Genomic DNA, 24879 nt, shown 5'->3' with positions numbered 1-24879 from the left:
GATACATGTGGTTTCAGATAAAAAAAAAAAAATACAATATTTCGCATGGGATATTTTTAATTTGAATTTTTTAACAAGTATTGGCAAGATATTCGTAAATAAAATTGAAGAAAAACAATAACGAAACAACAAAAGTCACTGTCAAGAGAAGAAAATTAGCGATTGATTAGGAACTCGATGTGAGGACCACAACCATTAAGTTAAGTGGCATGTATGTCTTTAAGCAGTTGTACCATGTGATATGAATGTCTCTTAAATATTCCAAATGTGCGCACTGTGCGTGACTGCGTGTGTGGGGTTCATGAATATTAAGGATATCTTTAATTGCGGAGTGTTTTTTTTTTTTTTTACAAGGGGATCCACCCCAGAACACGAAACTAAACAAGGCCTATAGAAGGCTCAGCACCATGGGGAAACATCCTGCTGCAAGATATGATGGCACTCTCCAAAAGGAGAATCATAGTAATGAGGTCCATATGGGAGATCAAGACCTAACTTAGCCAGATAATCTGCTAGGAAGTTTGCAACTCTCGGTGCGTGCTGGAGCAGGAGGGATCCATGGTCAGTCTACAAGTGGAGGATCTCTTGAACAATCTGTGCATATCTATGCGGACGAGCCTCGGAGTGAAGGACATTGAAGACTTCCATGGAGTCTGTCTCTATGATCACGTTGTGAAGGTCAAGACTCATGACTACTAGCTCATACATGTCTTTATTGTTGAGTGTTGATGAAACCGAAAGGTGAAAAAAATAAAATTTTCACATCAAATAAATATTATTTAATTTGATATTTTTTAGGATAAAGAAAACAAAATAATATTTTTGAAAAATATTTGTATTTTAATTTATTATTTTATGAATATTATATAACTATTTTTACCAAATAAAAGTTAATTTGTCATAATTCATCTTTTTCCCATTTAAGATATGATATACCATAGTATTGCTAGCATTAAAATGGAGGAAAATTATTTTATTTTAAAGTAACACATTTCATTAAGAAACTGAAGCACATAAGTTCGATAATGAGCCGCTAAAAAAGAAATAAGACATGCAGGCTCTCCTTTACCCAAGTGCAATTGGGGCAGGAGATAGTCAACTTAACAAATTAATCACATGCGGCAGGCTGCAAAACTATTATTACGTCGAACAAAAACCAAATCTACCAAAAGAAAAAACATGACAATCATTCATAACAACCATGCCAAAACCAACGTGCCTTGAGCCTAAAAAAACATGAAGATTTACCTCATAACAACCATCTAAGTGGACCTGGCACACTGCAACAGCGATGCATCTACAGATGGATCCATATAGATAGGATGCACATCCAACTGTTCACACATAACAACAATCTACGACATAGATAAAAGGATAGGAGGGTCCATAGGATGTAGATCCAACTGTTCACACATAGCAACAATCTGCGACAAAGTAAGAGGATATGATCCAGCTTTTCTTGGATAAGCAACATGTTAAGCCATTTTGTTTCCACCAACCCAGGATGTCAAAAAGTTCTTCCAGAGGAAACACCCCTTCATCTAAATAAATATCTAATTCTGACTTCCGCTTTCCTTGAACACTCCCATTTTGTCCACTTTGATGACTTTTATAGATAGTTTTCCAAGACATTATTCGACTTGCACTTTGTTCCTCTACTTCAAGGTTTGTGCAATGAGATGAATTCATAGCTTTCTTCCCCATTAATTTCTTTTCGTACTCCTTAACCAAATCATTACAAAACTCTTTTATATCTTCAATTTTATCAGAATATTTTTCTCCATAAATGTAAGGAAAATAAATCTTGAAAAAAATTAGTTTTAACCTGGGGTCTAAAAGAGTGCCTACAATCATCACACCATTGACCATACCCCAATACTTCTAAAATTCAGCAATAACTTTATCCGTGGAACCACTCCACATACCCAAAGAATTTTTAATCTCACAAATCTTGGGGAAAATGACATTTGCAATAGGATACGAACTACCATAAAATATCTTTGTTACAGACAAATTTCTTTTGCCATTTTCCACTCATCTTCACTAGAGGATGTTTTATAATCTTTCTCTCGGACGCCCAAAGACATCCTTGTATTAAATTGTAACTCGGAGCAGTAAAAAGGTAGAGTTGCACCTAGTTGGGCAATCATTAACCAGTTTTATATTTAAGGAACAATTTAATTGCCCACATGTGTCTTGAAATTTCTACTCTCTTTTAGGCGTTAATATCCAATAACGAACACTATTTCTAACCTTTTCAATAGCATTAGAAATTACAGACAATTTGTCCTTCACAACTAGATTCAAGATATGGGCACAACAACGCATGTGAAAAATCCGACCACAGAAAATTAGTTTGCTAGGTGAAAATTCATCAAAGATATGGTAAATCATTTTATCATTAGCAGAACAATTGTCAATGATAAAAGTGGGCAACTTACTATCCAAATTCCGCTCCATCAAGCATTGAAGTAAAATATCACCAAGAGCTTTTTTACTATGAGGAGCACACACATGAATGAACCTAATATCAATATAAATCATTGATAACAAGAAAGATAATAATATACTTTGTAAAATAATAACAAATTTTGAGGCATTGCCTTACAAGCCGATTTTGTAGAACCCATGAGTCATCAATGAAGTGAGTTATCACACCCATATACCCTTGATTTTGGTTGGTAGAAGTCCACATGTCGCTTGTGATTGCAATTCGGTTTTTATTCTTTGATAATAGCTTCATAGCGTTCTTCATTCTTCATTAAACAACTTGATGATATCATTCTTGAAGGTGTTGCGTGAAACACCTTTAAAAAGTGGTTGCAATACCGAACAAAATTCTTTGAAGAAGTGATGGTTAACCACGTCCAAGGGGTATTGATGGGAAATATATGAGAAATCTCATGAACTCAGCACGCGGGAGGACTCGTATTACTATTTTTTGTGAAGTCTGTGAATCGAGTTCGTTTTTTCCAAATTCATATTTTGACACTAGGTCGTTTGGAACAAAGGAATATGTTCAATTATTCATGAGTAGAAAGGTCATTCCAAAGGGTGTGATCTTTTTTAGTGCAAGTAGAGAGCTGAGTGCATCTGAACAACTCCTCCCAAAGAAAGAGAAGGATAAGCTCCTTGCTGTGCAAAAGAGTTTTACTCGAGGAATGAGATCACTCGCCCTCTGGGGGTTTTCACTGTTGCGCTGGTAAATAGTAATGTGGACGTTGAAAATCGCTGATCATACGAACTTCCAAAAAATATCTTTGTTACACCATAAAATAGATCACGTTGAAAATCATCGTATCATACGAACTTGCAGACGCGCTACCTAAATTTTGGTCTTTGTTTAAGATGGATAAGTTCATTAGTCTTCTTTTGAACTTGTTTCTGGATTTGAGTTGGAGTCTGAGGATTATAACAATTGTTCCTCACATAACCTTACTTTCTTTAAAAGATAAGCATGATTTGTTAGTACGTAAACTTACAGAGATGCTCAACTTGGCTGACCAATTTATACAATAACTTGTATGCAGAGTATGTTGTATCCTAGCCAATACATGGTTCTTATTTAGGAAAACCAATTGCAGAAACACAGAGCAGGAAATGTTAGGAACCGTGCCAAATAATACTTTGTTGTGCATGTTGGAACGTTGTGAAGAACAGTCTAATATTTCAGATGAAAATGTTAAGGAAGAGTATGTTGCAATTGTCAATGTTGCAAAGCCGGTCACTAATAGAGTTGCTCGTAAGGAGTTTCAAACTAGCGTTGCAGACTTGTAGGTGATGAGTATATTTTTATCGTTGTTTATGCACGTATGAACAGTAGAATGATAGTTTATAGTAATTCAATTTGCTAATTGTATATGGCAGTGGAGCTTGTACAAAAGAATGTTAGCCTTATGTTAACTTAGTCAACGAAAAAATTAGGACTATCTTATTTTAAATTATATTATGTTTTCAACATTATCGGATTTTGTACAAAAATTTATAAAGCATAGTGCTTTTGTTATATGATCTCATGTATTCCTCTAAAGAAAACAACGCATGTGAAAAATCCGACCACCCAAAATTAGTTTACTATGTGAAAATTCATTAAGATATGGTCAATCATTTTATCATTTGCAGAATAATTGTCAAGGGTTAAAGTGGACAACCACCAAAAAAATTTCCATGAATGAACCTAATATCAATACTATTCATTGATAACAAAAAAATATAATAATATACTTTGTACAAAAATAACAAATTTTGAGGCATTACCTTACAACTTGAGTCGCCAATGAAGTGAGTTGTCGCGATCATATACTCTTGATTTTGGTTGCTAGGAGTCCATACGAACTACCAGAAAATACCTTCGTTACATCATAAAATAGTTTCAACTTCAGATAAATATCTTTTTCCGTTTTCCACTCATCTTCACTAGGGGCTGTTTTATAATCTCTCTCTTGGAGTAACAACCGTCCGAAGACATCTTTGTATTTGAGAAATCTCGTGAACCCACCACGCGGGAGGAATCTTATTAATATCCATTGTGAAGTCTGTGAATTGAGTTTGTTTTTCCCGAATTCATATTTTGACTCTTGGCCATTTGGAACCGTGTTTGATGCTAGAAAAGAATTTGTTTAGTTGTTCATGGGTAAAAAACCCATTCCAAAGGGTGTGATGTTTTTAGTGCAAGTAGAGAACTGAGTGCATCCGAACAACTTCTCCCTAAGAAAGATAAGGATAAGCTCATTGTTGTGCAAAAAAACTTTACTAGGGGCATTTCATTGAAAGATAAGGATAAGCTCATTGCATCCGAACAACTTCTCCCTTTGGGGTTTTCACTGTTGCGCTGGTAAATATTATTGGGGACGCTAAAAATCGTCATATCAGTAATGAAATTCTTAGATACTCTATTAAGGTTAAAATTGAAGGGGATGAGCATTCTTTCCAAATTGCATGCATGTGATGAAGGTCTTGAGACCTTTGACTTTTCTGACTAATTATGTGGTTGTTTTGATGTTTTATGGATGAATGTAACTTAAATTCATTGATATTTTCGAATGGATGACTGTAACTTAAATTTATGAACATTTTCGGATCTTTTCGTACTAATGGATATGGATAACTGTAGTATGGGTTTTGAGTGAACACATTTATCATGTGGTTTGACTAATCCTATTAACAAGTTTGAACTAATCTTGATTATCAAGTTTGAACTATCTCTGTTCTCACAACTTCTCTATACTTTTTCTCACAACTTTATTTATCAACAGGAAAGTTGCAATGCCTAGACCTCTTTGAAATGCAGAATTTCAGATTCTAATGGTTGTGGTTTACATTGGCTCTATTGAAGTTAACAACTTATCATATGCATATTACGGGGTACTGGGTGCAGTTAGCTGTTATTGTTTCAACCTCCTTAGAGTTATAACAACTTATCTAAATCGTGCAGTATTGTGTTTGTAACATTATTCAAAAAGGTTTTTGAAGAGGATTGGTACAGCTAATAGAAGAAATGGGCACTACTATTTGGATCTTGAAGAGCCTCTACCCTTATCTAATTGTTCATCACATGCTATAACCCATCAAAGTTACCATACAAACACTAAAAATGTAACAAATGTTGCTATACCTTGACACCATAGGCTAGGTCATGTTTCTAGTACAGTCATACAACAAATATTTTCTCAAAATACATATGTAGAAAATGCTGATTTTTGTGATTGCCATACTTGCCACTTTGGAAAACAAAGAAAATTGCCAGCAAGTTTTAGTCAAACATCTACATTTTTCGAATTGATCCATGTTGATATTTGGGGACCTTTTCAAACTCCTTCTATTCAAGGTTATAGATATTTTTTAAATGTTGTGGATGATCACACTAGATATACTTGGATACATTTGATGAACCATAAAAGTGAGACACATTTTTTGCTAGAAGGTTTTATACTTGTTATGGAAAATCAATTTGACACAAAGTTGAAAAGATTACGAAGTGATAATGGTAAATAGTTGTTCATGACTGATATTTTCCACAAGTATTTTACATGAAACAACTTGTGTGGAAACACCACAACAAAATGGTGTAGTCGAAAGACAAGACCACCATATTTTAAATGTTGGAAGAACTCTAATTTTCCAAGAAAATTTACCACATACATTTTTGTATTTTGCTTTTAAACATGCGCTTCATACTATAAATAGGTTGTCTACTCCTTTGTTAAAATAGAAATCTCATTTTGAAAAGTTAGTTTAGAGTTTTTGGCTGTTTAGCTTATGCTAGTACTTTAGTTTCAGGCAGAACAAAATTGGATCCTAGGTCTACAAAATGTGTCTTTCTACTTTCTAGGTTATATGGAGGACACTAAAGGCTATTTGTTCTATGCTTTGGATACTAGAATCTTTTTTACCTCTAGGAATGTGGTGTTTTATGTGAAACATTTTCTTTTCATAAACTTGATATCATATTTTCTCATCTTCCACCATCCTTTTTGCAACAAACAGATTTTTCTGTTCTTCATTCTAATGATTTACTTCCTAGCTTGTCTAATGAAGGCTGAACTTGCTGCTTTAGATGAAAATTGCACCTTCTCTTTGGTTCCTTTACCTCAAGGGAAGCACCCCATTGGCTACAAGTGGGTTTATAAGGTCAAACTTAAGGCTGGTGGCTCTTTGGAACACTATAAAGCTCGTTTAGTTGCACAAGGTTTCAATCAAACCGAAGGTGTTGATTATTTCGAAACTGTTGCACTTGTTGCAAAGATTACTACAATATGCTTTTTGTTAGCTCTAGCTATTGTACATGGTTGGTTTCTTCATTAATTAAACGTTAATAACGCATTTTTGCACAAGATCTCTCTGAGGAAGTTTTCATGAAGGTTCCACCAGGTCTTGATGCCCCCCCTAATGTAGTTTGTAAGATTCCTAAGTCTTTATATGGCTTGAAGCAAGCACAGAGACAATGGAACCATAAGTTAACCTCAACCACTGGTTCACCTAGGCTACTCTCAAAATGCAGCAGACCACTCCTTATTTGTTAAGAAGTATGCCACTTCATTTACAGCCTCTTGGTCTATGTGGATGACATTGTTTTGGCTGGCAATGATCTCCATGAATTTATCATTGTTAAGAAGCATCTGAATTGTGTTTTTAAGATCAAAGATTTAGGTGTTCTTAAGTATTTTTTGGGATTAGAGGTTGCTCGTCCCTCTAATGGGTTAATTGCTTAATCAAAGAAAGTATTTTCTTGATTTGATTAGCGAGATTGGTCTTTTAGGATGCAAACATTTAGCGTCTCCCATGGAAAGTTCTACAAAGTTGTTACCTACATCAGGGAAATTGTTACAGGATCCAAGTTCTTATAGAAGACTTGTTAGTCCTCTTCTGTACCTTGCAACGACTAGACCGAATATTGCTTTTGTTGTTTAGCAATTGAGCCAATTTGTCTCACCCCCATACACTACTCATTGGACAACAACATTAAGAGTTATTCATTATTTAAAGCAGACTCCTAGTCTTGGATTATTCTATGCTGCAAACACTGATCTCAAACTATCAGCATTTTTAGACTAAGATTGGGTTGAATGTAGCACAACACGAAAATCTGTGTCTGGTTTTTGTGTTTATCTTGGATCTTCTCTTGTTTCTTGGAAGTCAAAGAAACAAGATATTGTCTCTTGCTCATCCAGTGAAGTTGAGTATCAGGCCTTAGCTTCTTTAACTTGAGAATTACAGTGGTTGTTATTTCTCAATTTTGACCTTACTGTTGTTGTCCCCTGCCCCTTTGACATCTATTGTGACAGTGAATCCACGATTCACATTGCAAAGAATCCTACATTCCATGAGCGGACAAAGCTTCAAGATGGCTTGGTTCAATTGTTTCATATTCATTCTCATAACCAACTTGTAGATATGTTGACTAAAGCATCGTTACCTAAGAGCATCAGCAACAAAGAAACTTTGTGAGTTTCTTTATGACATGTCATCTGAAGTAAAGTTTCTTAACTGTTGCAGAAAATTAAGTTTCTCCACGTGGCAAGCAACTTGCTCCAAAGTTTCTTTCTAGAGAAACTTTGCTCAAAGTTTCTCTTCTAAATTTAATGATTAAAAAATAAATAAAACACAAATAAAAAAGCAAATAAGTAGGTAACTGGATTTACAAGAAAGTAGTGGGGTATATTGTGGGATCCATTTAAGAAACTTTTTAGAATTTCTGGATTGGAATAAAAAGTGAGTAGAGTTTATTAAAGTGGTTTAAATGACGTGGCATTACCAAAATTTAAATTAGAAACTCTAATGAGTTTCTTGGATAATGATGCTCTAAGCTTTTCATTTCTAATGTCTCCAAGTTGGGTTTTGTTGATATGGATGCCCCAACTTGAGGGAGGGTATTAGAAATAGAGTTATTCACTCGGTTACACAGTCACATTTGTTAGTTAGTTTTTTAGAAATTAAATATAAATATAAATGTAAGTTAAATTTAGTTTAGTAGTAATTTCATTTGCATTTAGGTTGTGTGTATATAAACAGAAACGTGAGATGTAATCTGCACGAAGATAATCAGATTTACTTTTCACACCAAATGACATTTATTTGTTTCTCTGTTCATTCTTCCAACTGCTACAATGGCGGCGGTTACATTTCTATGAGTTCTCTTCATTCTTCACGGGGAATGGTAGAAGGTAAATATGGATTTTTTAAATTGGGGATTTACTTAGGATTAAGTTTTGCATGCAAGATTTACCAATCAATGTAGGAGTGAAAAATGTACACATTGGAATTAACAATTGGTAAAATAAGGGATACATAAGCATTATCACATCACAATGGCTTTTCTAAAACCAAATTTTTTTGTCATTCAAGAAATCGAGCTACAAAAAAAAGATTTGAGGGAACCATTTTAATTGTGAGTGTCTAAGTTGGGGATTAAAAACATATTTAAACCTAATTTATTTTAGGGTTAATCGTCAAATTAGTCTCTAATTTTGTAACAGAGTTTGATTTTAGTCCTTCAGTGGAAAAATAAGGATTAGTGGCGGTTAGAAACTGCTAGTAATTATGAAAATGACCGCTAATAAACATTATTTTCTTACTAAATGACTAAAATCAAACTCGCTTGTAAAATTAGGAACTGATTTAACCATTAACTATTTTTTTTTTGTTCGGAATCTTATTGTCATCCTTATGAAAAAATAATCCACATTCGTAGAAGACTCGAAGATTGGCGTTTTTCTTTTTGGTCAAAAGATTGGCCTTTTGTTGTATAGAAATGCAAACCAAATGGACTGTACATGGACAAGAAGATCATATCAGGCCCAAGTACAAGCAAGGCCCGACCTACCTACAAACATGCGCCCATAAGATTGAAAATAATAATAGACCTAAACTAAAAGATTGAATTTATCACATCATATCATATATAAATTAAAATAAAAAAATATGATTAGATTTGATTGGATGTTTGTGTAAAAAAATTATACTATACACACATATATAAATTCAATCCTTATATAAATATATACGAAAGTTATAATTTGTAACCCAGAATTACTTTAGTAACACATATATTTTTAAATGAGAATACGACCAGTATTTTTTTCTTCATAAAATCATATATTTATAGATAAAATTTAAAAAATCATCTTTTAATTTTAATCCGTAATAATAATATCTAATAGTCAAGATTTACTTATCCTCACTCTTGTATTGAAATTAGTTTTCATCCTCCATATATCACAACCCATTTATATATTTATTTGTAAGTATACCAAATTTTTTTGGTTTAACTTGACAGTGAGACAATCAAATTCAAATAAGGAGGGGTAAAAATTCAAACTCTCACTAAAAGTGTGTCTCCTAAAATTTAAACTTTCAATCTTAAGGATTCAGACTACCATTATCAAACATAATATGAATGTTTACTACATCATTATTATTATCATTTCTTTTTACACTACCAAGTACCAATATCCTTCATAGAAAACAATTTATTTAATGACAACTGAAAACATCCACAAAATGATAAGATTAGCTCTTTTAATTACTAATATTTTTTTTTTCATTTACAAGAGACAAAGTCCAACATACCCACTCGTGGTTAGCTCATGGTTTATTATTACTTTATCAAATACACACCACCAAATTAACTAATTTCCTTTGGAAACATAATTCTTGAAACAAACCCATCATCTTCACATCAATTGAATCTAGTGCAATCCCTCCTAACTTCTCCATCCTTACCAGTCTTAACCCCCACCCTCCCAAGCTTCCTAATAGCCGCCACAAACGCCCCATTAAACTCACCACCATTATTCGCAAACTCAACCACCGTAGCCCTCGAAGCAGGGTCTGTAAACAACACTTGATCCGAAGCCAACAACCCCTTCCCAGCAACAAGGTTTTTATAATACTCATTGTCAAAGGTTGCAGATGTTTCAGGATCCAGAGCAACCACCACGCCAGGGTCAGGGTTTTTAGGACACTCTGCGATGAGCTGCTGGGAGTAGGTGGGGTCCAGAGTGGGGTCCACTGGGGAGGAGTATATGCGGTTGGAGAACTCGTTGCAGTGTGAGAAGCCGACCGTGTGTGCTCCTGAAAGTGCGATCATGTCGGTTTGGGTGAGGTTGTGGTTGGAGAACATGGTGTTGAGTTGGTTAAGGTTGAAGTTTGGTTTTGGAAGGTTTCCTGCAACGCGTGATGCTTTTGAAATGAGACCGTCTCTGCGTCCTAGTTCCACGTTGAATGATGGACCTCCAAGCTGAGAAAGAGACATTAGTACATCATGGGCTCATAAGACTTTGATAACCCAACAAATTAAAAAAATTGCTAAATAAATAGAATGAATAATGTTTAGTTGATAAACCAATTTCACCTTCAAATTAGGAGATTAAGAAAGAAATGAGAGAAAAATGAGTTATATGATTTTTGATGTAACAGAAAATGATTGAGATATGAAGAAAAATATGTGAAAATAAGATTAAAGAGAAAGTTAGATGTATATATACCATTAGAATGAAAATATATACTTTTGACAAAAAAAAATTGAAAATATGTACTTGTTAGTGTTTATCATTATCAACCCTTATATTTAATTATTTAGTGTTACCTAATGAGTTTGACCACTTAAGGAGTTACTTCTATTGTTGTTTTTTTTTTTTGAAACTTACTTCTATTGTTGTTAAACTCATAAATGAGATGAAATACAGAATTGATGATTTTGAAAATAAGGTGCACCAAATTAGACTCTTCTTAACTAATTTTAGTTTTACTGCAAAACAATTAAATGGATTTTACCTTAATTAACTTTAGCTTTTTGGGGGTGTCGGTGTAAATGAGTGAAAGTTGTTAATTTAATGGTAAAAAAAGTAGATATCGTATGATACAAATTCAAACTCTAGAAAAGTCATATGTTAAAAGGAAACTATGCATTTTCTTCAAACAATTTTATACATGTTAAAGACAAAAACAAAACAAAAAGTGAGTCTTGCTTACCAAGGCTATGACATCTCTGGCAGCGAGTGCCAAAATGTCAGCGCATGAGACCACTCCTGGGCATGCAACTTCAACAGCTTGCTTAGCCTTGATCACTGTATCAAATCCATCACCTGGTAGTGAAAGATTTTCCGATGCATCCTTCTCTGCATCCCCATTTGGCGATGCTATTATCACGGACGCATCACATCCCTACAAACCAATTTTGGGATCATACTAGTTAAACTCAATTTCTGTTACCAATATCGAAGTTTTAAGAATGAATGCGTAAATTAGTCCCTAAAAGTGTTGGAAGTTCATCTATGAAAGAATGAAATACCCTTTGCGGTCCCTAATTGTGAAAAATGTCAGTCAAGTTCGTCTCTACCTGCAGAATTAACTTGATCGGCCTAACTGCATGGACTAACTTGACTGACATTTTACACAATAAAAAATCAAACATATATTTCTTTAGTCCGAGACAAAATTGTGAGCATCCAACACTTTTGGGGACCATTTGATCATGTAGTCAAGTTTTAATTTTGCTTTCCATCTTAATACAGTTTTAGTGCGATTCTTTTGGCGTCTTCCAAAGCTTTCGTGTAACTCGGGGATTCTTGGATACCTATAGTAGTCAATGATTCTTTTGCAGCAAACGTGCTTGCACTTGTGTGTGGTGAACGATTCCCAGCATATTTACCATTACCGTTATTGATAAAATATAATAATCAGAAACTGGCGGCGTGTACCATTCCAAATATATGCTATTACAAAATTCAAGTGGATGACATATTTAAGACGAAGGAAAAAGAAGAATAAGCCTTCACCAGGCAAAAACGAAATATATTTCAAAAGTTTAACTTCATATATGACTTTCTGAACCTAAAAATTGACAACTAAAAAAAGCATATATAGAACTATAGAAGGATGAGTGATTAACAGTTATTTGGGTAAAAAGCCCAAGATGATGAATATCATCCCATAAGAGTTATCCATAAATGAGCATGTGAAATTTGAATCAATGAACATTTGCGGGTTTATCTTGACTATATTTTAATTAATGCAAGATTTTTGATATTTTAGATTTAAGTAAAATATTTTTAATGTTCAAAAATTTGTTAAGAAAAAAGAAAGAATTAGCATCGATCGCGAAGAGAAATTAATTACTATATAAGTGCATAATATTCTAGGTTGACGATTGATTTCCACCTATCCATGATCATCAGGGGATAAGGAAACAAATAAACATAACATGTACACACAGATGTGAAGAAATATAATTAAGAGAATACATGATTATGAACTGAGAAGTTAACTTAATTACCTCAACAAAACAGTCATGCAAAAATAGACGCAGGGTTGCTTGTCCAGTGGTGATGGTCTGGGTGAACTTGGTGGTCACTGCTTGGGCCACGATGAATTCAACGTTTGGACAAGTTGAAGTGTAGAAATTCTCTACTAATTGACCTTCTCCTCTATATATGATCGTAAAAGCCATCACAGACGTCATTAATACTATCCTTATGATCTCCATCTTCTGAGTTTCTCTGGCTAGCTACCTTTGCAAATGTGTCTCCACAACTCTCTATATATTATTCTTCTTTGTTTATATATATACGTCGATATCATTGTATCTTATTCAAGAAAGAGAGACAAGGAAAACGATAAAAAGTCGAAATACTCGGTTACCCTTCAAAACATATATATGCTCATATAATATAGCTGGAACGAAAGCTACCTTAGTTTCCACTTCGAGCTCATGTCATTTTAACTTGTCAAGATAAAATTTTGAGTTTGAAAGTTTTCACATTGGGTTTTATAAGCTGCTGAAGTCATCAGGTGCTAATTAAGGCATAAAAAATAACTGTTGTTTTTACAAGAAAATGTGAGATTGGTGAAATATTTGTAATAATTTATTGTTTGCAGCTACTTTTCATAATTCTAGAGAACAATGTAAAAATGACTTAAAAATGAGACGAAATAACGTGTAGACATAAAAATTAAAAACTAAATTTAGAGACTATATATATATATTATAATGATCCTTATAACCATTAAAGAATTAGTGATTCACTAATGTGTTATCGTTTGTCCTTTGCTAGGTTGCACTAGTTATGACCTCCTCTAGTGTGTTTTTCAAAGACCTATTTTATTTTACTTTTGCATTAATTAGTGATATATTTATCCCATAGCCAACAATGATGGAATTAAACCTCTCTCAAAATTAAGAGATTTTTTTTGGTACATGTGAAAAATCATTCTACGCGCATTTATGTTTAGACTCACAAGTTTTTTTTTTCATTTTTTTTTTTTTGGTGCTTGATGTGGTACCTTAATTTAAATGAGGGTACGATACCTTAAATGACGTAAAACCTCTTTCTCTCCAATTTTTTTAACTTCTAAAAGCATCTAGCACCATCATTCATGAGCATTTTAGTAGATTATCTCATTATCTTGTCGTTCGCCAGACACCAATTTTCATATTTCACTCTTATTGTGGTCAATAACTCTTTTGTTCTAACATCGCATACATTTCCACTTCCACTATTAGATTCTAACTTAAAAAGAGCTGCAACAACCGACATGACGTCTAAGATTCCAACAAAAGTTAAAAGGTCTAAGCTTCTCTCTTTCTCTGCCCTTCAATTTCACAATTTCATCCGGTCGGGGTACCGTACCCAAAAAAAATTCAGGGTACCACAGAATTTGTCATTCAATAATTTATCTTTTTTTTTTGGATTTGTTCGTCATTGGCTGAATTGTATCATAAATGCAAATTTGCGCAAAGACGCTATTGTAATCCATTATCCATGCAATGTTATAGTTATCACTTAGATGATTTTGACGCCTTAACAAATCTGAGATATATGAATCCATGTGCAAGCTAGCGTTGACAAATATATATGGCGTCTTCAAGTTTAATTCTATATCATCACGGCTTTGTGACTGTTTCATGAGTCCAGATTATGTAGGTGTGGAATAGATTTTACTATTTCTTGTTTGTGTTGCTATTTTTTAAATTAATCTAAGTTAATTGGTAGCGTGTAATGTGTATCCATCAAAGCCCATTCAACCAAGTACCATACATATATGGAACTCAATTAGTTTTTTTAATCTGCAATTATCTCACTAAATGACAGCATTTTTTCATTTTTGGCATTCACTTTTGCTAACCCATACTCGTGACGACTACATTTGGAAATTTTGAAATTTAAAAAAGTTCACTCGGGCAGTGTTGAATTATTTTGTTTCAAAAACAGTTTTTTATACTCCATATTATTGAGACGTAAGTTAGAAATAAAAAAATAAAGACATATCACTTTGAATAAAAAGAAAATGTGAAGCAGTATATATATAAGTGGAAGAATCCAATCCAATATTTTAGAATTTTGAGTGAAGTATATTTGGTGTTATTCATTAATGAGGTTTTATTTGTTGTTTTTCCTTAGAAGGATAAATTATGTTCGTATGATGCAGCATATAAAAAATGTATTCAATAATAGTGAGCGGTAGCCTCACACCACAACAAATAGGTATAAGAGCTCTTATCCTTAAAAACAAAAATTAACATGTAACATAAGGAGATGCATCATACACACTGCGTCAACAACCATTCTTTGATGGCTAGGAGTATGAGTTATGGCTGCAAGAATGACTAGTCGTCTTGAAGTTTGAGAGACAGTAGAAGAAGACTATGATGTTCCTGAACGACGTATAAGTCCTAATGTCCTATGGTGGCTCAGATGAGGAATTCTAGAGAGAAGAAGCCAAAAAAAAGGCTAAACCTAAATATTTACTTTTTCCTACTATGTCAAATATTATATTTACATGAGTTGTGAACTTGATCAAGTCTACCAAAAATATTTTGGGTTATCAAAGTATGAAAGAACTAGAGGAATGCATTTGTTTTCCCAGGATAAAAATTCAAGATGCAGAGCATGGAGAGAACGAAATCATCAAAAGGCTATGTTGACATATTGTTAAGCATACCAAATAAAGTGCAACTTCTCGATAGAGATTTTCTTGATAACAGAACGGTATAGAAAATTTTGTTATTATACTTGAAAATATGAAGATATCAATATTTAGTGAGTCAAAAGAACGGTCAACCATCACTTAATTAACAAATGCATAGGCATGGGAGCAGAGAAGAATGATGAGCTTAAAGGAAGTGGTGGTACAAGGTGCTTATCATATAAAATCACGCAAATACAAAAATCTAGAAGGCTTTCACAAGTAATAAATTTTTTTCTCCTTGTCCTCATTGTAAAAGGACAAACCATCATCAAATAAGATATTTTTGGAGACCAGACGCTAAGTGCAGAAAATGTGGCAATATGAAACACGTAGGTTGAATCTGCAAGTCTAAACCAGAAAAGACTAAGATGAACATGGAGAAACAAGAAGATGAATTGTTTTTTTCGTCACAACATGCTTTTCTTCAAGCAACATTGCAAGTAGATCATGATTAATAGATAGTAGTTGTACAATCTAAATGACCAACAACCAAAAGCTATTCAAAGAACTTGAGAAAATAAAATAAACGTTTCCAAAATAAAATTGTGAATAGTGATTTCATCCTAGTGTATGGAAAATGAACTTTTGTTATTGTAAACTTGACAAGAATGGGCTTCAGTGAAGTTCAAACAAACTTCTGAGAACAGAACAAGGCCCAAATACAAATACTAATATCAATTGGGAAAAAAAACAGGGGCAACATTGTCCATTGCTCCTCGTTTCCATTCAAAATTGAAAACTGCCACTGCCTCCGCTGATCGAAGATGATGGAGGTGGAGAAGCCAAATCTGGAATCAGGGTTTCCCTTCTGGAAACCGCTTCCTCGCATGTTCCCACCCGACTCTCCTTTCTTCGCTCCTGGTAACCTCGAACGAGAGCTTCTTGCTAAACAGGTTCTCTTTTCACAAATCTCAATGTTTGGTGTTCGATGTTTGATTTTGTTTAAGCTTTTCATTTCGAAATTGGAATTTTTACTTACCCTTTTGCATTTCAAAGGTTGCCTTGGAATTTCCAGAAGAAAAGCTAGAGCTTGAGAATTGGATACAAGAAGAAGCTAGGTATTATAAATTTATATATATATATATATATATATTTTGCTTATTCTGACTTATTGTTTTCATATTCTAGTTAATTTCTTCCGTTTACATTTTTGTGGAAAAATACAAGTTTGTTGATGTTACACTCAAGGGGTTGTTTTTGTCTAAGAGTATGCTTTGTCCATGAAGGTAATGTGTGTGACTCATTTAAGAGTGTGTTATTTTGTTCAGGGAAGTGTTTTGTCCCATTGTCGGTTGTCGAGCGCGGTTGAAATCATTAGAGGACTTTGAAAATCACTATAGTGCAAGGCATCACTCTGCATGCTGTTCTGTGTGTTCCAGAGTCTACCCGACATCGCGTTTGCTCAGCATACATGTATCTGAAGAGCATGATTCTTTCTTTAAGGCAAAAGTTGCGCGTGGCTATGATGTGGTACGTATGTCTAAATAATTCATTGTGGTTTAATGAAACAATCTTTTCTAGTATAGCATCTATCTTCCACTCCAATTCTTGTTGAATTATCAACTAGTTGAATCTTTATTCCCTTCTCAGTTGTATGATGTTCAATTTTGCCTTCGTTTCTTGAGTAAAGCAACCCTCCAATTTTTTCTTACTTAAATTTATAATCTTACAAATGTCACTAGGAAAACCGTATTTACAATTTGGTTATTTCAAGCAATGTTTAAAACTTCTTTGTGCCTTCCTTACATGTGTTTTGTCTTTTATTTCCTTTTTAGAGCTTAGAGTCATTGTTTAGGCTGTATGGATAGTAAACCAGGTGAGGACTGAGGAGATGCTCCAATAGCTAGAAATAGATGGAAACTATGGAAACCCCACCTACTGGGAAAAAGCTTTGTTGTTGTTGTTATTGTTGTAATATAGGTTAGCCGGGTTATTTTTTGTGTACTCATATTTAAATATTTAATATCTTTTTAACATGATCCTTATGTCTTGATCATATAGTATGAATGCTTAGTGGAAGGTTGTGGTTTGAAATTCAAAAGCTACACTAGTAGGAAGCAGCATCTAGTTGACAAGCATGGATTTCCCAAGTCATTTCAGTTTTTCAAGAAGGCTGCACCTTCAAAGAAAGAGAGGCTAAAGACTCAACGCAAACAAGCTGCTCATAAGGAGGATGCTTCTGGAATGATGGAAGTGGAAAATGCAGCCATGGATGACCTTGTTTCAGCAGTCTCTAGATTGAATACTTCGGACTCCACTCCGTCTTCAATCAGCTTCGGCCGCCGCCCCAAAGGCTTGTCATTTGTCCCTCGATCTGTTCAGCGTGGAAATAGATGAAACCAAACATCATCCATTACAAAGATATAATAAGCTTGTACCTAGAACCAATCTGCATACTTAATTGTTAGATGATCAATCTTCAGATGCTGCCCTGTTATAAAGTACCTGTTGGTTGTTTTCTGTCCAAAGATTGAAGAAGCTGATAAAGTTGAAGATCATAAAAATAGAGATGTAATAACAGCATACTTTAGTATTATCTTTCTGTGCTTCCACTTGGGCCCCTGTAAGTTGGCCTAAGGCTAATATAGAGTATAGACATTATGCCCGTGCGAGTATATCTGGCTCATGATGTGGAGATTTTGAGCTTCTCTTTAGTATGATATTGTTCTGTAACTTCTGTTAACTTCTCACATGTTTACTGATAGCAACTTTGTGATTAGATGTGAAAACAATCACTCTTACCGCTTGTCATATGTTTGTCATGGCAAATGAATTTCATGAATTTCAAGTATACAAATGGTGCTGGCTTCCAGTTTAGAAGTACTCTGATTATATTCTTAATTTCGGGCTTATGCTTGCAAGTAAGTAAACTGCTTTTATTATTTCTTTTAAGTATCAAATGTGGCCTTGAGATAGAATAAATAATGTAGTGAAGAGGATTCTTAAAAAAAAAGTGTATTATAAAATCCTCTCTTGTCAATTCATTTATCTTTGTGATTGAAAGAAGTTACACTAGGTGTTGTACTTATACACAGTTTACTTTCGAGTGTTAGTAAACCTTAATCGCCGCTCTTATCTAAATACACCATCTATAATGAAATCAAAATTACGGTGGACAAACACAAAAAGCGTAGTTACTTATGTCCATCGCAATTTCTGCTCACCGTAACTTTCCACCGTGGATTCAAACATGCACCAATTATCTAACCACATATAAACATGGTCACCGGCAATAACCACATACAATGTGTGTGGATCCGGAAGTTCACTTGAAGTGCTTTATGTGACTGATGTCAGTGCTTCCTAGCTTACCTGATCTTCCCTCTAGGTGAGGGCCATTGATCCTTTGCAAAGATGGTCACCAAATTATGTGTGCAGTTCTCCATAACTCGAATCCAAAACAAGACGCCAAGTAAACTTGATGGGACTGATGCATCAAAGGAAAAGTTTAATTTGTATAGCAAGATTTTGCCAATTCTCCATAACTCGAATCCAAAACAACGCCAAGCAAACTTGAGTTAATCTAAAATTCACGTTGACTTCTACGAAAAATTCAACACACACCCACCCGTGCAATAAAACATAGTTCTGATGAATAGATTTCATGACAATATTCAATGAGGCAATTAAAAAAATTAGTTTTAATATCATGTCTTCCCTAACTAAATGGTGACTGTGTCTAACATGAAGCTAATTTTAGAAAAGTCAGATCAATCAACCTGGCATAGCCACGCCACTAGTTTTAACTGCAACAAAATCGTTCTTCATACTCCATGCACTCTTTTCTCCATCACGTTTACTCATTCTTTTCATTCATTTCCATCTAACACTCAAGATTTCACTCACCTTAACACTAGAATCAATCAACTTCCTTCACCTCACACGTTAATTAATTAACATGCAACCCTTGATTGTGAAGACATCGCATCAACCTTCCCACAAGAAGAAACACCCTCCCACTTCCAACCCATGCCTCCTCTACGTCTTCACCGCCTCCGCCGCCACAACCGTCATCCTCCTCCTCTACTTCCGCCGCATAATGCTCGACCCGGCCACCTCCTGCCCCGCACCTAAGCCCCTCACGGCAGCCCAGGCCACCATTGCCGCCGAGTTTGACACCGCTGCCACCACCCTCGTCGCCATCTTCCACTACGCGACGACGCGTGACCTCCCGCAGCAATCCAAGGCTGAAATCCGGCGACCCTTCGACGTGCTCCAGTCCCTCGCGCCCTGCAACTTCCTCGTCTTTGGACTAGGCCACGACTCGCTCATGTGGGACTCGTTCAACCCACGCGGCACCACGCTCTTCCTCGAGGAGGATCCGGGATGGACCGTCTCCACGCTCCAACGCTTCCCTGTCCTACGCACACACACGGTACGTTACCCCACGCGCCTCTCCGAGGCCAAGTCGCTCATGGCTTCCTACAAGGAGGAATGCGGCGGGAACCAACCACTCAAGGGAAACCAGCGCTGTCGGCTCGCGTTGAGTGAGCTGCCGGAGGAGGTGTACGAGCGCGATTGGGACGTGATCATGATCGACGCGCCGAGAGGGTACTTTGCCGCGGCACCGGGGAGGATGGGGGTGATATTTTCAGCGGCGGTGATGGCGCGTGGGAGGAAGAAATCCGGTGTGACACATGTGTTCCTTCACGATTGTGATAGGGAGGTTGAGAAGCTATATGCTAAGGAGTTTTTGTGCATGAAATATAGAGTTGTTGGTTTGAAGAGGCTTTGGCACTTTGCTATCCCACCCGCTGAGAATTATAGCGATGCCACACATGGATTTTGCTAAAATTGTAGGGCTTTATTTTTCATCCTTTATGTCTTTCTTTTATGTAGAAAAGAAAAGGTTTTGTCTGAGGGTTACATATTGTTGTAACTTTTGGTTTCTTGTGAGAAACATATATTTTGTTAAGGGATGAGGTATGGTGGTTAAGGAATGAAGTAAACAACTACCACCACACGACTCCAGGTAGTGTAGCATACATGATTTTGTCCAAATAGATTGAATCTAAATAAATTATACCTTGTTTGGGAGGGTGTGGTGGTTTGTGTTAGATACTCAACTGTTTCTGCTGGTCCAATTTGCCCAACTTATTGAACATTATTGTTACAGCCTCTCTTACATTGTTGCATTGATGAAGGAAAGGCTCAGATATGTCAATGTGTAAACAAAGAGGTGAAGCAACCATGTATCAGCTAAGCCACTAGACAAGAGAGCAGAGCATGAGTAATGGTTTTTTTCTTCTCGCCATATCAAGGGCACATTGGATCTATCTGGAACCCTCTATTCATCAAGTTCTTATTCACCGGAACAATAATTCTCAGCACCGGGGAACGGTCTCAACCTTAAAAGCAAACAAAGAATTAATTTTAAATTTTTTGAACCTCAGGTTAACAAACCAGTGCTGCACTAAACTACTAGACCACCATATAGCATTATCTGTACAAAATTTTCTTATCGTTCATCTGTGCCAGGGTAGGAAAACCCAACCAAGAAAATGAAGAAAGTGCTTGCCATTGCAATAAAACTTTAAACCTTTACAGAAGCTCCCATATATAAAAAGGAAATGAGAACAAAATTCAGTCATGTAGCCAAGTTTCAGAGCTAAATGTTAAAGTAAAACAACACATGTCGAGAATGTCACCAGTGGAATTGGCAAAAACAAAACATGTCACGCAACAGCTACACTTGAACCTGAACAGAGGCTCCATAGTCTACCTTGGCATGAACAGAGGGGACACCTTCCTTGGAACAATCTCTTCGATCTGCTCAGAAGACAAACAGGCTGCCTCGCTTTCATAATTGTCATTTTCCATCTGCTGGTGTAACTGAAAGAACAAAAGTCAAATGCATCTAATAAATTCATTTTTCTACCTACTAACATGATCTCCAAAGGGAAAATAAAATCTTGTGAATACAAAGACTGTCAAGCTGCGAAGCAGTGTGAAGTAAGCCAAACTAAGCTGAAATATTTGAACATTACAAAAAAATTAACACAGATTTTACCACTCGACAACCAAATAAGAACTTAAGTCATGTGATTGAGATAAACTAATTGAACTGAGAAAGCTCAAGGAAATAAGATTAGTAGTCTACTTAGAAGTTTTCAAGTGAACTTCTTCTAAACTATTGGATGCAAACAAATCAAATTTAATGCAACAAAATTGGTATATAGTGTTTGCTTCAATTTATGATATAAAATGAAGGTGAAATTCATAAGTGTGATTGAAAATGTAAGTCCTTGTAATTTGAAAACCAGTGTTTACCTTCTCAAGTATGGCAGATTGATCATCCAAGTGAAACTTGCGCATGTGCTTCAGCATCTCTAATTGCTGTCAAGATTTACTTTATATTAGCAGGGTGCAAGAGTACCAAAAACTTCATCAGAAGTTAAAAGGTTTTACCTGATCTTGTAACTTTTGTTGATAGCGCATTTTTTCTGCAAATTCTTCTTCTCCAAGCTCAGCTTCATCACAGGCCATCTCTTCTCTGCCATTTCAAAATATATATAGTATAAGGTCATTTTGCATTACAAAACTGTTCACAAATCTTCCTACCAGATTACCTTTTTTGCGTAGGGACAGGAGAAAACACATGCATAGAATCAGTATAGATAATTTTGGCACAACTTAAGGGCATTTTTAGATTAATCTAAATTTGGGGAGGAAGGGGAATCCAAGAAATCTTCCAATAAGAGTTCAACTATAAGCTGTTTTGAACAGAAAAAAAAAATCCAAACACGCACTAAAATTAATAGAATAATATAATCATAGCTACATACAATCAATGAACACATCCAAAATCTCTCCACTTAAACCCTGAATGAAAACAATCCATGCTGATTCGGTGATTCCAAACCAAACTGTAGATTTTCACTTGATCTAAGAGTTGTCTCTCGTAAGTATAGTGAAAACATTAAGCTAGTCCATTTATTCAGTGATAGAACTGAGCCAGAAATTGCTGACTTGTAATTTATTGTCACTGAAATTTGGCTTCTCATGTTAGTATGATAGAATCAAGCCAAGAAGAGGATAGAAAGAAGTGTTTATTGAAGTTAAAGTGATAAACCCCTGAATTTTCGAGAGATTCAGGTCTCTCTTTAACCCAATTACAATGATCCCCCCCCCAGGATAGCCAAACACTCAGCTCCCTCTTATTTCACTCCCTTACACTGACTTACTCACCAAGCTAACAACACACTAACTGATCTGCTTCTAACTAACCTAAAGGGTTGTGGTTACCTATCATAGTGTGATATAAGTAAAAGACGTAAGATAGTGCAGAAAAAGTATGAAGTTCTTGCTCTTTTCCTATCAGCAGAATAAAATACAGATATCCCTTGCTAGTGAAGCATACTTGGGGGAGCTGATCCCCTGCTTCTAATGTAACTTCTTCCAAACGTACACTTTATTAATCAGTGGTGATCTATCATTCATCTCTTAATAAGTCAATACAGCTCAAAGCTAGAAAGAGACATTGGCATGCATGCGACCTACTAAATAAATTTTTCTAACAATTGAAAAGAAAATTTTAACCGGTAGAAATGAGTGAACGCCACATTCAAAGAGAAAGAAAGAACTTACTTTGCGAGGAATTTATAAAATTGAATCACCAAATCTCGGTCATTCTCATATTCAGTGCTGATCTTTCCCAGGCATGAAATACCAAAACTTGGATCTGTTGAATAGATAATAACAAAGGCAGAAAATTTCTATAATAGACATATCAAACAGAAGACAGTGTCAAGAAAGTGACAAAGCAGTAAAATACAAATTTCCCTTAATTTCCACTTATTTAGTCACAAGAATGGCTTCATTCTTCTGATAACAGTTTTGGAATAAATCCCTATAAAGTTTGGCTAGATGATAAAACAAATTCTGCATATAATCAATCTATTATCAAAACGCTTTACGTAAACCAACCCTTACAGCTAATCAAACTAAATTGAAGGCATAATAAATGTAAAATACAGCAAAAGAAATTCTTTTACAAAACGGCAGGATGCTCTTCCTATCAAATGGGATAAATGCAGTATTCTGAGGCTTTACTATATAGAAGGGAAAACCAGGGACCTTGCAAAAAGAAATGAACCAAAGGCCTAAGAAAAAATGAATACAACCCCCAATTCCCTCCAAGCCATACTCCCAAGTCCTGGCTTTATTTCAGGCAAAAATAAATTCTCAAACTATATATGCATTGCCATGTCTAGCATGTTGACGTTGACGTGAAAGAGTCACCCATCATGTATCTAGTGCCAACTCATTTCAACGCAAGGTAAGATATATGCATATAGTTTTATTGAAGTGAAAAATGAGATATTGAGCTGCTGCAGCTTGGCTAAGTTTACATAAATAATGTTATGATGGCCCAGATTAATGTTATGAAAAAGAGGCACCAATACTGCAAAGTGTAAACAATATACATACCAACACCCATCTCCAAAAATATCTCTTCCTGTATCGCAGTGGTCACAGCAACAGCTTCCTGCTCAGCAATTACAAATTCCAGAAAATGATACAAAAATAGATCACAAATTTATTTTTGACTAAAGGGGGCAAAAGAACAATGTTAAACATTTGATATATCCAGCCTTCAAATACGTCTCTCCATAAAATAAAACATGTAGCTCAGTGCCCCATTTGTTCCGTGTGACTACTTGTCCTCATCTTCGAATTATAGTTATTAAGGCGCGGAAGAATCTTTATCTGTTTAACAATTGAGTGGAGAACATAGACTAATAAATCCAGTATCTCCATAAATTTACTTCAACATTAGTGTATCATAGCAGGGTCCATTGTAACCAAATTTTCAGGCGAGAACAGAACCATAAAAATGACGACCAAAATAAACATTTGCCACAGACAAATGACGATAAGAAGTTCACCTGATTATCCTGTACAGCGTCTGAAATCCTTTTCTTTACGTCTTCAAATTACCAACACAACCCAGTTACAGACAAACCAAAAGGGTCAGGGAATCAATGAATCAAAACAAAAAAAACGGAGAATCGGAAAACAAGGTACCAGGTTGGGAAGTAAGGAACGAGAAACGCTCGGAAAGATGCAAAAGCTGTTCTCTCGACAACATCCCACCGCTCTGCGTATCAGCTGCCATGGTCGACGCACACAAGCCACACCCAGTGACTCAGTGAAACAATCCTTGTCCCCTTGCAATATTCTCTCTCACGCTCATCAATTTACAAAAGAAATTCATAACTATTTGCACTAAATGTGAATAGACAAGTTTGGACAATTGCAGTGTTATCCCCAAATTGACCCTAATTTCCAACAATTAAACTCACAATCCACTCTCATTCTTTTTTTATGTACCCGAGCTACTCGGTCACTCTTCTAATGTCGACTATTACGAATTGAAATTTAGTTACTGTGAAGTTAAACTCTTCTTCA

The 24879-nt window shown here is 35.4% G+C and overlaps 4 protein-coding genes across 5 annotated transcripts; 2 read left to right on the top strand and 2 right to left on the bottom strand.

Annotated features, from left to right (window-relative positions):
- Positions 1–9950: 9950 nt before the first annotated feature.
- On the bottom strand, positions 9951–13047 carry LOC130729710 (peroxidase 55). The gene is made up of 3 exons (XM_057581543.1): positions 12776–13047; positions 11473–11664; positions 9951–10738 (listed from the first exon to the last, which is right to left on the bottom strand). The coding sequence occupies exons 1-3, from the start codon at positions 12983–12985 to the stop codon at positions 10178–10180; spliced, it is 963 nt and encodes a 320-aa protein (XP_057437526.1). The 5' UTR covers positions 12986–13047; the 3' UTR covers positions 9951–10177.
- Positions 13048–16160: 3113 nt separating this feature from the next.
- LOC130729708 (uncharacterized) lies at positions 16161–18265 on the top strand. The gene is made up of 4 exons (XM_057581540.1): positions 16161–16361; positions 16465–16526; positions 16737–16938; positions 17470–18265. The coding sequence occupies exons 1-4, from the start codon at positions 16233–16235 to the stop codon at positions 17803–17805; spliced, it is 729 nt and encodes a 242-aa protein (XP_057437523.1). The 5' UTR covers positions 16161–16232; the 3' UTR covers positions 17806–18265.
- A 1073-nt stretch (positions 18266–19338) lies between these two features.
- Positions 19339–20498, top strand: LOC130729707 (probable methyltransferase At1g27930). Its single transcript, XM_057581539.1, has one exon. It carries the CDS (start codon positions 19367–19369, stop codon positions 20258–20260), a length of 894 nt encoding a protein of 297 aa, XP_057437522.1. The 5' UTR covers positions 19339–19366; the 3' UTR covers positions 20261–20498.
- LOC130729709 (uncharacterized) lies at positions 20396–24752 on the bottom strand. 2 transcript variants are annotated; one of them, XM_057581541.1, is made up of 8 exons: positions 24496–24752; positions 24357–24397; positions 23899–23956; positions 23056–23149; positions 21877–21961; positions 21739–21804; positions 21191–21300; positions 20396–20816 (listed from the first exon to the last, which is right to left on the bottom strand). In XM_057581541.1, the coding sequence occupies exons 1-8, from the start codon at positions 24584–24586 to the stop codon at positions 20771–20773; spliced, it is 591 nt and encodes a 196-aa protein (XP_057437524.1). In that variant the 5' UTR covers positions 24587–24752; the 3' UTR covers positions 20396–20770. The 2 variants fall into 2 exon arrangements, with proteins under 2 accessions (XP_057437524.1, XP_057437525.1); XM_057581542.1 differs by lacking the exon at positions 20396–20816 and having other exon boundaries at positions 20971–21300; positions 24496–24742.
- Positions 24753–24879: the final 127 nt, after the last annotated feature.

The sequence above is a fragment of the Lotus japonicus genome, chromosome 1 (genome assembly GCF_012489685.1).
Source record: "Lotus japonicus ecotype B-129 chromosome 1, LjGifu_v1.2".
Taxonomy (NCBI): Eukaryota; Viridiplantae; Streptophyta; class Magnoliopsida; order Fabales; family Fabaceae; genus Lotus; species Lotus japonicus.
The sequence above is the reverse complement of the archived record's forward strand: the minus strand, read 5'-3'. Positions and strand labels throughout refer to the sequence as shown.

What these genes read in the sequence shown, in the direction of transcription:
- LOC130729708 (XM_057581540.1), top strand. Translation starts at nt 16,233, where the DNA reads ATGATGGAGGTGGAGAAGCCAAATCTGGAATCAGGGTTTCCCTTCTGG. An exon ending in GAGAGCTTCTTGCTAAACAG is followed by an intron (nt 16,362 to 16,464) that starts GTTCTCTTTTCA and finishes TGCATTTCAAAG; the next exon opens with GTTGCCTTGGAATTTCCAGA. An exon ending in TTGCGCGTGGCTATGATGTG is followed by an intron (nt 16,939 to 17,469) that starts GTACGTATGTCT and finishes TTGATCATATAG; the next exon opens with TATGAATGCTTAGTGGAAGG.
- LOC130729709 (XM_057581541.1), bottom strand. Translation starts at nt 24,586, where the DNA reads ATGGCAGCTGATACGCAGAGCGGTGGGATGTTGTCGAGAGAACAGCTT. An exon ending in ATTTTTGGAGATGGGTGTTG is followed by an intron (nt 23,150 to 23,898) that starts GTATGTATATTG and finishes TCTATTCAACAG; the next exon opens with ATCCAAGTTTTGGTATTTCA. An exon ending in AATCTGCCATACTTGAGAAG is followed by an intron (nt 21,301 to 21,738) that starts GTAAACACTGGT and finishes TTGTTCTTTCAG; the next exon opens with TTACACCAGCAGATGGAAAA.
- LOC130729707 (XM_057581539.1), top strand. Translation starts at nt 19,367, where the DNA reads ATGCAACCCTTGATTGTGAAGACATCGCATCAACCTTCCCACAAGAAG.
- LOC130729710 (XM_057581543.1), bottom strand. Translation starts at nt 12,985, where the DNA reads ATGGAGATCATAAGGATAGTATTAATGACGTCTGTGATGGCTTTTACG. An exon ending in TGCATGACTGTTTTGTTGAG is followed by an intron (nt 11,665 to 12,775) that starts GTAATTAAGTTA and finishes ATTGGTTTGTAG; the next exon opens with GGATGTGATGCGTCCGTGAT. An exon ending in CCAGAGATGTCATAGCCTTG is followed by an intron (nt 10,739 to 11,472) that starts GTAAGCAAGACT and finishes TCTCTTTCTCAG; the next exon opens with CTTGGAGGTCCATCATTCAA.